The sequence below is a fragment of the Python bivittatus genome, unplaced genomic scaffold (genome assembly GCF_059951505.1).
Source record: "Python bivittatus isolate LINGU-HERP-01145 unplaced genomic scaffold, Pbiv_v1 ctg000020_np1212, whole genome shotgun sequence".
Taxonomy (NCBI): Eukaryota; Metazoa; Chordata; class Lepidosauria; order Squamata; family Pythonidae; genus Python; species Python bivittatus.
In genome coordinates, this window is record NW_028277030.1 from 105,994,971 (window position 1) to 106,008,297 (window position 13,327).

General features: G+C 39.3%; 1 protein-coding gene across 1 annotated transcript in view; it reads right to left on the bottom strand.

The window, feature by feature from the left end:
- LOC103056790 (calpain-14) overlaps positions 1-6,909 on the bottom strand; it is a 46,121-nt gene extending 39,212 nt beyond the window's left edge. The window contains exons 1-3 of the mRNA XM_007426188.1: positions 6,661-6,909; positions 1,952-2,021; positions 997-1,118 (exon numbers count right to left, since the gene is read on the bottom strand). Coding sequence (XP_007426250.1) covers positions 997-1,118; positions 1,952-2,021; positions 6,661-6,909 — 441 coding nt within the window. The remainder of the gene's footprint in view (positions 1-996; positions 1,119-1,951; positions 2,022-6,660) is intronic.
- Positions 6,910-13,327: the final 6,418 nt, after the last annotated feature.

Genomic DNA, 13,327 nt, shown 5'->3' on the forward strand with positions numbered 1-13,327 from the left:
CTCTTTCTCTTCTTTCATAAGATGCGATTGCTTGCTCATAATATTTTTGTGGGTTGTTTTGCAGTTTTAAGGCACTAATAAATTTTAGCACTCCCAAAACAAAATGAACACATAAATAAACAGCAGACAAACAATCAAGCAGAAAACAAAATAAATACAAAAAGTACATAAGCTGAATGCAAAAATATCAAATTCCAGAACTGGTTCTCAAGTTTAATTTTAAGTTTATAGACTGACATTGTTCAATCAACTTCCAATGCTTTTAATAGTTTGGAGGAATGTGAAAGCTATGGGGGTTGCAAAAGAATAATTATAGAAGCATCCAAAATGAAGGATTGTTTGACACAATTATTTTTTCATGCTTCACAAAGAACCACATGCAGTATACGAAGAGTTTCAACTACTGTTTAAAAAATGTGACAATGTGCTTTTAATAAGTTTCCAAAGGATTTCCTCACAATAACTTCATATTCAGAGCCAAGTGATCCAAGGATTGTAGTAATTCTGGCCCTCAGTTTGGTAGAAAAGAGGATACTGTAATGAAGATCAGATATTTTGGAGTGTATTTGTATGTTTCTCAATGGACAAATAGACCAGTACAGATGAATTACTTAATGTATTTAAGTAATGGTGACAGGAATCTGGTGGAAACCACAGTAAACTCACATGCTTCATTGTGCAAATGACACATATTATGTAATTTGCATCCATCGCTTCACATGACTAACATTAAAACAGTACATGATTCATGTAATTCACACAATGACATCATAACGCATGTCTCTTGCTCCTATTTACTCTCCTGTGCAAAGGCCCACATCGAAGGCAATTCCTATCCCAAATCTCTAAAAAGCACTATATTGGGGAAGGCTGATTCATATAGATTGACAGAACTATGTGAATTATTCATTACATTTACAGAAATCTAACAGAATCATAGACCATTTTTACAGTTAGGATGTTTCATCAGATAGCTCTACTGGGGATTATACTCACCTTGAAATGAAATATTCCAGCATATTTCTTCCTCTCAAAGCTCTGGTTTTGCGGCACCACATTAAACAAAATGTCTTGATGAAATGTTAAAGCTTCCACAGCAGCCAAAAACCAGCAGTTCTCTGTGCCAAAATGGGTAAGGAAAACCAAAGATGACCTAAAAACTGCTTGTTAACATTATTTCAGGGTACTTAATGGAAGGCAGTGCATGTTCAGATATTTATTACTTTTATAATTAACCAGGAACTGACTAATGTAGGCCAGATATAATTTTGTGCCTTATTCTGTAGAATGCATGTCATCTTCAGTAGTAAATTTGCAATTGAAACTTAGATTATAAAACAGGCCTTTCATACTTTCAGCAAAGTTTTCTTTTATTTATTTATTTCTTCATTCAATTTGTATAGCTGCCCATTTCATATCTGTGACTCTGGCTGCCTCACATAATTAAGTTACAAAGATTTTCTTTAGAAATTGCATGCTTGTTTCCATTCGCGTATAGTTGTGTAGTTGGCTTTGCATTTTTATTTTTCTATATTATTATTGCTGTTAGGTATTAGAATGGCAAATGGAGAAATTCCAAAGGGATAGCAAATTGTCCTTTACACAGATTGAAACAGTTGGTTGTAATCTGCCTTATTTCAAATCAGAACCTTCCATGAAAGTTTGTTCTTCCCCATAGTCTAACTTTCCTGAAAATTTCATCTAAAAACAAATAGCCATTTAGGCCTATACGTTTTCCTATACTAGATGAACAGAGGTGGGATACTCATATTTCCAAATCTGCTCTGATGCACAGACCAAATCAGGGCAGTCTGTTTTCTGCCAGACTGTTTCAGGCTAGAATAGGCTTTTTTTAGAGCCACAGCTCTTGAAATGGGTTGGTAAACTAAGCTTACCCTGACACATTCTAAATATTCACACAAACAACATTCTGTCTTGGAAAATTTCTTACCTATCAGTCCTTGACATAGAGCAAGCCTTTTTTTGTTGGTAGAATAAAAGACTGGATTCTTGTGCAGCTCCTGCAATAAATAAATAAATAATAAAATAATAAAATAATAAAATAATAAAATAATAAAATAATAAAATAATAAAATAATAAAATAATAAAATAATAAAATAATAAAATAATAAAATAAAATCAGCCAGCCAGCCAGCCACTTTTAACCCCCAGAAGACAATGTACAATACATTTATAATATTATAAGCAACTTTGCTTCCACCTGAAAAGCACATTTCTGATTGTTAATATTGTATTAAACATGTTGGAACTCAAAAAAGATGGGGAGTTTGTAATCTAGCATACAACCAAGGATCATCCCTAAAAAAATTGGGGAGGAGAGATCCCGCCCTTGGCCCCTGTTATGTGGGGTGCCTCAGGGTTCAGGGCTCTCCCCGCTCCTATTTATCATCCACATGAGGCCACTGGGTGAGCTCATCCATCACCATGGGGTGAGGTATCATCAGTATGCTGAAGATACCCAATTACACATCTCTGCCCCTGGCAAATTAAGCGATCCTGTGACTGGCTTATCCCATTGCCTGGAGGCTGGGAGGGTCTGGATGGGGAACAACAGGCTTCAACTGAACCCTGGCAAGACTGAGTAGCTGTGGGTTCCGGGGCCTTCTGGTGCTAGAGTTATGCCATCTTTGGTACTGAATGGGGTTGCACTCCCCAGACAGATCCTGTGCGCAATCTGGGGGTCCTCCTGGACTCACGACTCCTGCTCAAAGAGCAGGTGGCAGTCGTGGCTAGGAGGGCCTTTGCACAGCTTTGTGCAGTGGCGTAGGCAGTTATGTGTGCCCCTAGGGTGGTACACGTTACACCTCTGCTTCGCGAGCTGCACTGGCTGCCAGATTGCTTCCAGGTCCAATTCAAGGTGCTGGTTTTGACCTTTAAAGTGCTTCATGGCAAGGGGCTGGGTTACCTGAGGGACCACCTCTCCCCAATTACATCTGCCCGTCCCATCAATCTGGCAGAGAAGGCATGCTGCAGATCCCATCTGCTAGAGAATTACATTTGGCTGGTCCCAGGAGGAGGGCCTTCTCTGCCGTGGCACCTGCCTTGTGGAATCGTCTCCCCCCAGAAGTGAGATTAGCTCCATCCCTCTTAACATTCTGCAAGTCCCTCAAGACCTGGCTATGTGATCAGGCATGGGGCTCCCAGGGGACCGGGTACATTTTACAGTGGCTCCCTTATTAATTTTATCCCCTCCTATTTTGTGTGTTTTTACAGTTTTTATATGTAATTGTTTTTATGTATTTATTTTTTAATGGTTGTACACCGCCCAGAGTCACCTTGTATGAGATGGGCGGCTATATAAATATAATTTAATGTAATATAATAATATAATATAATATAATATAATATAATATAATATAATATAATATAATATAATAAATAGTACGTGATTTGAGACCAGTCCCAAATAGAAAAGAAATCAGAATATAGTCCTCATCAATAGTGATTTTATTAGTTTCTGAATTGAATATGCTGAAATATAAATACAGTGACATTTAGTAGTGATAAATATTTAAATGAGTCAAAAGGGCCTAGAAATGTGATGAGTCAAACTTTTCTTGGGAATCAATGTTAACATTACATTGTCATGTAAGCATAACTTTGCAGCCTGCTCATTCTTTCAAGGATAAAGTGGATATAATTTAACATAATACATTTGTTGATACAATGTTATATCCCAAGCTTTCATAATTGGATAACTGCATTCTTAGTTTCTCTGGAAATACTGAAGCCAGTATTATTGATGTTAGAAAAGATGATGATCCACTCAATACCATTTGCATAATTCACTCAATACTACATTCATACACCCAACAATACTATATTACCAATAAGAAAATATCAAGCCAAAATCCAAAGCCAAATCAATCCAGATCCAAAAATACTAGGGAATTCTGGGAAGCTTGGCATTCAGACAAATCAGCCATCAGTAGACACAGAGATAAACCACATTTACACAGCATTCAAAGGACACAATAAAAAACCTAGGAAGGAAACAAAAAACCTTAGAACGCTTGTCCTCCAGCAGTCAATACTCAGATAAGCAGGGATCAACACCAGACAAACAATCAAGCAGAAAACAATACCCTAATCAAGGAACTACCACACCCACACCAAACCTGGCAGGGCAAGCTACTGTATATAAACAGGGAGAAAACCCCACACTCACTCATACTGATGATGTTACCTAGTTGGGTAATGAAATGTCTGCAAGCAAACAACCAAGCTTGGAGAGCACCAAGGACTCCACAGTTCAACCCTAAGCTACAGATATTATTTTCTATTGAAATATTATCAAAGATAGGTTATAACAGCAAGTGAATTACTTTAACACAAATGTCTGGATTAAGAAATATTTTAATCTGATCCCATACTACTAAGGGTACTATTCTGTAAAGTCTGTAATACTCAGTTATTTCACACAGTACAATCAGAAATGAATTCCACATTCAATGTTAAATCATTGAAACAAATAACAATCCTGAGCTATATTAAATCTTTTGCACAGCCCTGGGACATAATACTCAGAAACTAAGGCACATTTTTCAATATTTTTCCCCATCATTGTAGCAGCAAGTTTTTCTTATGAAGAAAACTAGCTGCCCTGTAGATGCTTTGGATCACGTATCCCATAAACTCCACCAGTACAGCTGAGGATCAGGGATTATGCAGCATTGTGATTCAAAATGCCTAGAGGGTGCTTGCTTCTCTATCCCACCTTATTATTTATACTTTTATTATTTCAATAGAAATGTGCAATATATAATACTGAAGTCATCATCCACAAGAACTAGAGACATCATATTTGTTTGGTATAAAGCAATATTGTTTCGAGCTTTCAGACTGCTAAAATCTATTGTTTGCCAGCACAGACTTTCTAAGGACCTGAGTTTCCTGCTATTCCTACATTGCAACAAGTAAATTAAATTTAAATTTAAAGAGCTATGTGTTCCAAGGCCACACAGGAAATCAGTCTGTTTCTTTCACTCTCCCTAGATGCTCATCCAGAGTTATTGAATACGAGAACAGCCTTACTTTGTTTAGGCAATAAAATGGCAGCAGCTTCCATTAACAAACAATGAGAGGACAGGAGAGCTATTTTTAGAAGGACACAATAAGGAAAAACAGTGATCTTTCACTGCATTCCCTGATTTGGACCATAACATCCACAGTGATCTATTCAGGCTAGAGTAAACAATGGGCTGAATCTTCTCAACTTGCTTTACTAACGTCAGATGCATTTCTGATATCACACAGTTGACTCTTGACAACACAGGAATCCATCTTGTTGCTGAATCAGGCTACCAGACCACTGAGCTGACTTGCTGTCAAGTCTGTCTCAGGGCAATTCCACACAGCTGTCTAAGCTGTTTGTCTCCAATGCTGCTTCTGGCTGTTTCTTAAGTCACCTTCAGACATTTCAGTCCAGATTATGTAGGTTGGCAACAGGGCCAGGCTGGTGCTCAGGTTGGACTACAACCATCACAAGACCTGACTGGTGCTTCATCTGCTTTTGCCCTTCCCATATTCGTAAGGTAGTTAAGCCTAGGCTGGCTTCTGTATGGACCGGTCTACCAAGGCCTGCCTTTTCATTTTAGGGATTGTTCATTCTTCACTAGTCCCTGTGCCTTTCCTTATTTTTCCCTTATGTTTGTATACATGGATGCCTTCAACCCTTTCCCCCTATTATATCCTTCAACAGGAAAGCAGAGCCTTTCCTTTCCTTTGTTCCTCTCATTGTAAAATCATGAAAGCAAGAGGGAACAGATTGTTCCTTTGATCCTACTTCTTTGATAGGTTCATGAAAACTTTGTAGCAAAAAAGAGCTAATAGCTTAGCTTCTTAAAAATGAAGTAGCAAGATTATTAGGTCGCGACCTCATGATGTTTTTTTTTTTAAAGAAGAATAATAAAGGGAAAGGAAGTTTCACAGTACTGTGGGCAGGGGGTGGGCAAGCAAGGGCAGACCACTTCACCCCAGCCTGTGCAGAAAGCAAAAAAGCTGCCCACTGGGAGATGTATGGGCTGAATGGAACATGAGCTTCTCGAGTTGAAGATAGTTCATTGAGTTAACAGCCCACTGTTGGATCAACTGCAAGATTAAAAAGAAGAAGAAAAGGCACTGCTAACCAGCAGAGCAGCCAGCTGCTGGAGGGGAGAGGTCATCAGTTGGTGCTGGGGCTGCTGAAGAGCAGAAGACAGTGCCAGAGATCATCCTCTCTGAAGGGCTTAAGGCTCAAGTAAAAAAAAATAGCAATTTTGAATCAGTGCTGGAAAACACAAAAGCAAGGTATATTTGCAATGGGCTGGGAGTAGCAGGAAAACAAGGTCCTCCATTCCTGCATTCAGGAATCAGGGAGTGTCTGGTACAGGCAAGGGATTGTGCAGAAAGTACAGATCTGCCCTGATTGTGCTCTTTGAAGTCTGCAGTTAAGGTCTTTCCCATTATCTGATTTTTTTAAGCAGAATTGTCTGGCCTTGAACGTGGGATCTATGACACGCAAAGCATGTGTTCTGCCTCTACACAACAGGTCCTCCATACCTTCTAAGATTTCAACAAACAGTTTTCTCCCCCCGCCCCGCCCCGTTTCTTTCTTTCTTTTAATAAAATGTTCCTCTTATGCAAATTGCATCACTTACATGTGGCCTCTTCCACTGTATCTTTTGGGGCAGTTTCTGGAGTAATGGTCCTGTGCCTATGGACCTAACATCTGCTGGGAAGAACTGGTCTTCAAACAAACGCTCTTTCTTCAAGCACTCTGCCAGCAAAGTGTGATAGTTCTGTTGGCCAAGCTCACTGGGCTTTGCAAGGCCTTTCCTCTTCAAGGGCCGCCACTGCTGACGCTTCCGCTTCTGCTGGTGCAGGCAAAGTAGCTGCAGAAGAGGCATGGCTGGGTCCAAAGGGAAAAGCTCAAGCAGTGCTGCTCTGGATCTGGGTATTGTTTCCAACTCCCTTTCCCAAAGCTAGATGTTCTTCAGTCCAAGTCAGTCAGTCCTGTTTGGAAAGATACCATAAAAAGTCAGCAAGCAAATAAATAAATAAATAAATAAATAAGCTAGCTCTTCCCAGGCAATTAAAGCATTGCGGGATGGATGCATCCTATTAAGGGATAGAGTGAGTTAATTTTTCAAAGTCACATTTTAAAACACAAAGCAAAGAATCATGTACACCATACAGTTTCTGGAAGGAAAACTGGGATTCCAAAGAGAAAAGAAAAGAAAGAAAAGAAGTAAACGTACAACACACATTAAAAATGAATAAAGAACTTTAGTCCGTGCCATAGAAAGAGTCCTTTTAATCTGGATTTCTAAAGAATGCCTGACTTGAAAAATGATGTATATTATTACTAGCTCTTATTGAAATCCTTAATTATACTGAAATCAGTAAAATTACCTGACCTGGCATAAGTCCATGTAGGTCATTCAGGTTTCAAAATCAGGCTTTACTGAATAAAAATCACTTGTGTGGCAAGGAAACAAATGGAGTATATAATAAGCCACAGAAATTACAAGTCTATTAAACAAAAATTGTATCTGTCCTAGCCTTTGCCTGTTCTTGAACATTTCTATTGAAAAAAGAAAAGAAGATGGTTTTAGCAGCTTTGTACTTCGGCAACTAGAGTTTTGATGTTCAGCTCTTATGCCTGGCTATATTAATCCCAACTGTTTAAAATCAAATATCCCTGCCCCCAGAAAGTGTATTCTCAGAATATTTTGCACAGATAACAGTGTGCTTAAGGTTAATTTGATGATTTTTAAAAAAGCCTTCAGCACTTTCCTCAAAATCATAAAATGTCCACTTATGTGGTCAATCAAATATTCAATGTTATCCTCAGTAGATTTCTTAATTATTACTTCAAAAATCCCCAGAGAGCCCCTCCTTCCAAGATTAAACATTGCATTTCTTTTGCATGTGAAGATTTCATTTGGGGTATTTGTAATCCACAGTCCTAAAGAAAAAAAAAGTGATTCTCATTTCAACTTCCATATCATCGCAGAATGTCCTTTGAGGACCTAGAAAACTGCTAGATAAAATGACCAGTCTGAGGACTGTAATTAGATATAGATATGATTGAGAACTGGTTTGGTGTAGTGATTAACATACAAGGCTGGAAATCAGAAGACACTGAGTTCTAGTCCTGCCTTAGGAATGAGGCCAGCTGGGCGACTTTTGGCCAGTCATTCTCTCTCAACTCCAAGAAGGCAATGGCAAATTACTTCTGAAACTCTTGCCAAGAAAACTGCAGGGACTAGTCCAGGCAGTCACCAAGAATCAAGACTGATTCAAAGGCAATAAAAATATATCAATAAATAGATAGATAGATATGATCATTCCATATGCCATCATGTATCCTCCCTAAGCTTGGCAGAACAGGAGAAAAAATGTTGGCCATGGGCCAAGGAATGTCAAGTAAAATTTCCAGTCATCCAGTAATGTAGTCATTTGCATGATTGTCCATACTTTCCGCAAAGAGCAGGGAGCGGTCAGATTGCATGCAAATAGATTAGCAGGTTTCCCTGCTTGACAACACATTTTGTGATGGAATGGAATTATGAAGGCCAAGCTCAGGGAGATAAACATTTTCTTGGCTTGCCAGAACAGCATGGGAGGAACAAGAGGATGAGACTGACACCTCCCTGAGGAATTCACACTGTTGTGGCTGGAGGACTTTGGGAGCTGGGGTTTTAGTCTGGGAAGATTCTTGCTAGAGGTTGTAGCTAATAAACATAGCTGGACTGAATTGGCATTGTCTCTTGGAGTTCCTTGGGCTAGGCCTGACACATTTGCAGATCATGTTCTTTGCTGACTGCATGCTTGGCATGATGTGCAGAGGCCACATGCATGGATAATCAGTTCACTATCACAGATAAACTATCCTTAGACACAGTTCAGACATTTGTTTGTTTATTTACTTATTTGACTGATGCAGCCACCCATCTTATGTGTTATAATCCTTGGCAGCTCACAAAACAAGAATAACAACATCAAATAAAAAATAAAACTGTAACAAAAACTTCCAGCACCCCAAAAGCAAACACTGCCCCATACATCCCCATTCATTTTCACTGGACTTCAGCCTCACCCTCTCCAGTGCTTGGAGGAAGAGCCAGCTCTTCACAGCCTTCCAAAAGATGAGAAGGGAAGGTACCTGCAGGAGGAAAGGGCAAGGGCTGCTACAGAGAAGGTGTGTTCCCTGGGTCTCACCAGATGGCAACATTTAAGACTTGAAGCACGCCCACCCTATCTGACCTGGTGGCATCAGCAGACATCCACAGGGAAAGGCAGTCCCCCAAATAATCTGGTGCTGTGCCATTAAGGGCTTTAAAAGTAATAACCAGCATCTTGAATTGCACCTGGAAAGAAAGTGGAAGCCAGTACAGCTTGTGCAGCAGCAGTGCAATAGGGGCAAACCATGGACCATGCAGAGCTCTGTGCACTGCTGCATTCTGGACCAGTTGTAACTTTCAGATGGTCTTCAAGGGCAGCCCATGTATAGTGTGTTGCAGTAATCCAGCCGGAAGTGACCAGGACATGACTGGCTGGGAGCAAGTACTCCCAATCCAGGAATGGGTGCAACTGGCATGCAAGATGAATCTGTGCAAAGCCCTCCCTGCCCACAGCTGCCACCTGCTTCTTGAGGAGGACCCCAAATTGGTACCAGCTCTGTCCAGGGGAGTGCTAGAGTCAAAGATGACACCTCATGGACCAAAACCCCAGAGCTTCTCCATATTGCTAGGGTTGAATCAGAGCTAATTCTGCCCCATCCAGATCGTCACAGCCTCCAGATACTGGGCCAACACCTGAACACCATTGTATAGCTTGGTATCATATAAAGGCAGTTTTTCTTTGTTACATTAAGTAACTATACTATGTGTGCAAGACTCCAAGAGAAATGAGCTGTTTCAAAAGAGGTCTGTGTGTCCAATCTTGTCAAGCCCATGGATGCTACCATGTAGTGGTGCACAACTTAGTTATTTGGCCAAATATCCAAATAGGTCACAACACTGATGGTAACACACTACACCTTGGTCAGGTGGCCTGTCTATCCAATATTCCAGCTTGCAGGTGGTGTGGCTATGATACAATTCCCTTTTCCTCCAGACATAGTTGCAAACCTGTGCAGTAAAAAAAGTTATTTGGGCTTACTTCTCATCTCTCATCTTAAAATCACAGAACTGGAAGCAAACAGAAACCTCTAGTGTAATCCATTCTTGCTGAGCAAGATTATCAGCCTATAAATATTTATTCCAAACTATTACTGTCTCAGCTCAGATTAGCTTTACACCTATGTCTCTCTTTCTCTTCTTCTTCTTCTTCCTCCATGCTCATAGAGGTGTCAGAAGGTCAGGTCACTTTCTTGACAGACGTTTGCTTCCAGGGGACTTTTGAAGGCCTTGTAAGATTGGAACCATCTATTGCCTACCCTGACTATATATACTCATACTGAGCTCAGTTGCACTCTGTAGAATACACTTTTATTAAGGTTTTCAACATGCCTAATTAATAAAACCAAAGGGTTTTTTTATTATTATTATTTGTGCCCCTTATTTGTAGAAACAGAATAACTATATATTATGTGACAGGAGTGCTAGATGGGTGAATGAACTGAGAATATTTGTACTTGCTGGGTATAGCTACTAATTAAAATAAACAACTGCCTGTTTCATAATTTCTTTTTAAATATTATTGCAAAAAGCAGCATTTCTTTCAATATGCATAAGGAGAATCTTAACTCTGAGCCACAGTTGTGCAAGCTTCCTTGTAGGCAGAGGCTGATTAATAAGATTTATGGTACTCAAGGCTGAAAAAAAGTTAGAATTTTTTAAACTATAAAAATGCTACACAAGATATGTTAACCTTGACTATTTGGAAAAGAACTTGAGATTGAAAATATAAAAATACAATGATGTAAGAAACTATGCCAGTTATTCAGAAAACCAGAAATCAAGAATGGATTTTTATAGCACTTGTAAAGAAACGAAGTTTATTGAAAGATGCATTGGCAGATTCCCAGATCAGCATCAAAAGTCAAACAATGGATTAACCCTACATTGTCAAGTCAATTGTCCTATGTTAAGTCACAGGTAAGGTACAGATCTGGCTGCTAAGAGATTATATTACTATCTATTTATCTGTCTTAATATTTATTAGCCTCCATATTCCAATGATTCTAGATGGTTCACAATAAAAAACATACAACAAAAGAAAAAAATTATACACCTAAAAACTATCAAAACAATTCTATAAAACAATTAAAATTAAAATCAGACAAAAAGAAAACCAAAAGAAAAAATATCTCCCACACCATAAGGATGACAAAAAGCAAGTAATTTAGCCACCCAAAGCCCCATGAAATATCAGGATCTCTGCTACCTTCCTGAAGGACAACAGAGTAAGAGCAGTCCAGATCTTCGGGAGGAGTCTAAGGACAAGGCATCCAGTGAGACTCCCACTCCACATCTCTCTCAGTCTGGGGAATCTAAAGTGTCCTCTCCAGTGCCAACTATACAGGATGGACCAACTTACTTGAAGGAGGTGGTCCAGAAAGTAGCTAGATGCCAAGCCATATAGGACTTTATAGGTTAAAACCAGTATTTTGATTTGTATTTGGAAACCTGTTAGCCAGCGCAGAATCTGCAGAACAGGTGCCACACGGCTAAGGCAGCTCTCACCCATGCGTCACCATATTTTGCACCAAGTCCAGTTTCCAAATAATCTTTCAAAGGCAGCTCTATGTAAAGTTTGTTGGAATACTCCAGATTCAAGGTGATGAGTGCATGAGTCACTGTCACCAAGTCCTCCTGCTATAGAAAGGGCCAGAACTGTGGCAAAGGCTTCTCTGACCATAGACTCCATCTGGTGCTCAAGCAGGAGAATTCATTCATTCATTCATTCATTCATTCATTCATTCATTCATTCATTTATATTTCAAATTTGTCACCACCCATCTCACTGTGAAGTGACTCTGGGCGGTTTACAGTAAACATCCCCAAGTTCCAGACTTGCTCCTTCAAGAGGAGTATGACTCCATCCAGAACCAACCCAAGAGCTAGCATGGAGTCAAATGGTTTCTGGATAAACATGCCCTCCATCTTGCCAGGACTAATTTTAAGCTTCTCTGATCTCATTCAGACCCACACAGCCTGTATGCACAGTAAGAACCTCCACAGTACCTCCAGCTTGGCCTTTGTTGGACATACACAGTTGGGTATCATCTGGATACAGATGATACCTGATCCCAAACTGATGGATAGCCTCTCCCAGCAGTTTAATACAGAGGTTAAAGCAGAGGAGAGATGCCAAGTCCTGGAACCACAGGAATAGCTAGCAGCTCAGCTCCTCCTCCCCTGACACCACTGCCCAGAACTACCCATTCAGAAGAAGTGGATCTATTGTAGAGCAGTGCTCCCCAGATCTATATGATGTTGCAGTACCACCCTGCCTAAGAATGATACATTTCAGCCTGACTTATAACTTTCCAAGTCTGCCAGATCAATGGAATATTTCATTAAAGCCACTCTAATTACTGTGCCATTTAAAGAAGAAAAAGCAAGTTGTTAGGTACTGCCAGAGAAATGACAACAACCCATTAGAATGATATCTTAATATCATCCAGAAATTATAATATGGATATAGAAAAAAATACCATTTTCTCTTTGTCAATGGAAGATTATTTTTAATTGTATTAAAATACCAGTGTCAACAAAGGACAGTGAACTCATAGGACTGAATGAGGACTGAGTAGCCACACAAGAAGGGAAAAGATCAGATATACCTTTTGCTATAAATCCAGAGCAATGTGAAAATCCCACGTAAACATGTAGCCAAAAGCTTGTTTTGGACACAGTGTTTAGTTTGATTTAGAAATTAGAAAAGTCATTGCCTACAGCAGGATGTTAGGAAAGCAACGGAGCAGATTGGAGAAAATGATGCTGCACTGTGCCTTTATTTTCAGGAATTAATAATCAAACCAGAATTAATAAAGAGAGATCCGATACATAGAAATCAAATTGTTGTTTGTTTTTAAACCAACATAAAACTGTGCGCATTACATTTTGTAGTTAAAACCAGATCGTGTAGTTTATAAAAACAAATCAGATTTTTTTAAAAAATAAAATAAACAGTAACAAAAACACCAACATTTCCATAAATAACATAGAATTTTGGAAAGGTTAGGTTGTATGTGTATACATTTTCAGAAGTTATTTTGGGAATGAAGTCAGTTAAAAAGAGATAAGAGAAATAGGAAGAATAATATAATTTTTGTTACTAGTCCTTGGTGTTTCAAAACTCAGGGTTCCTAGC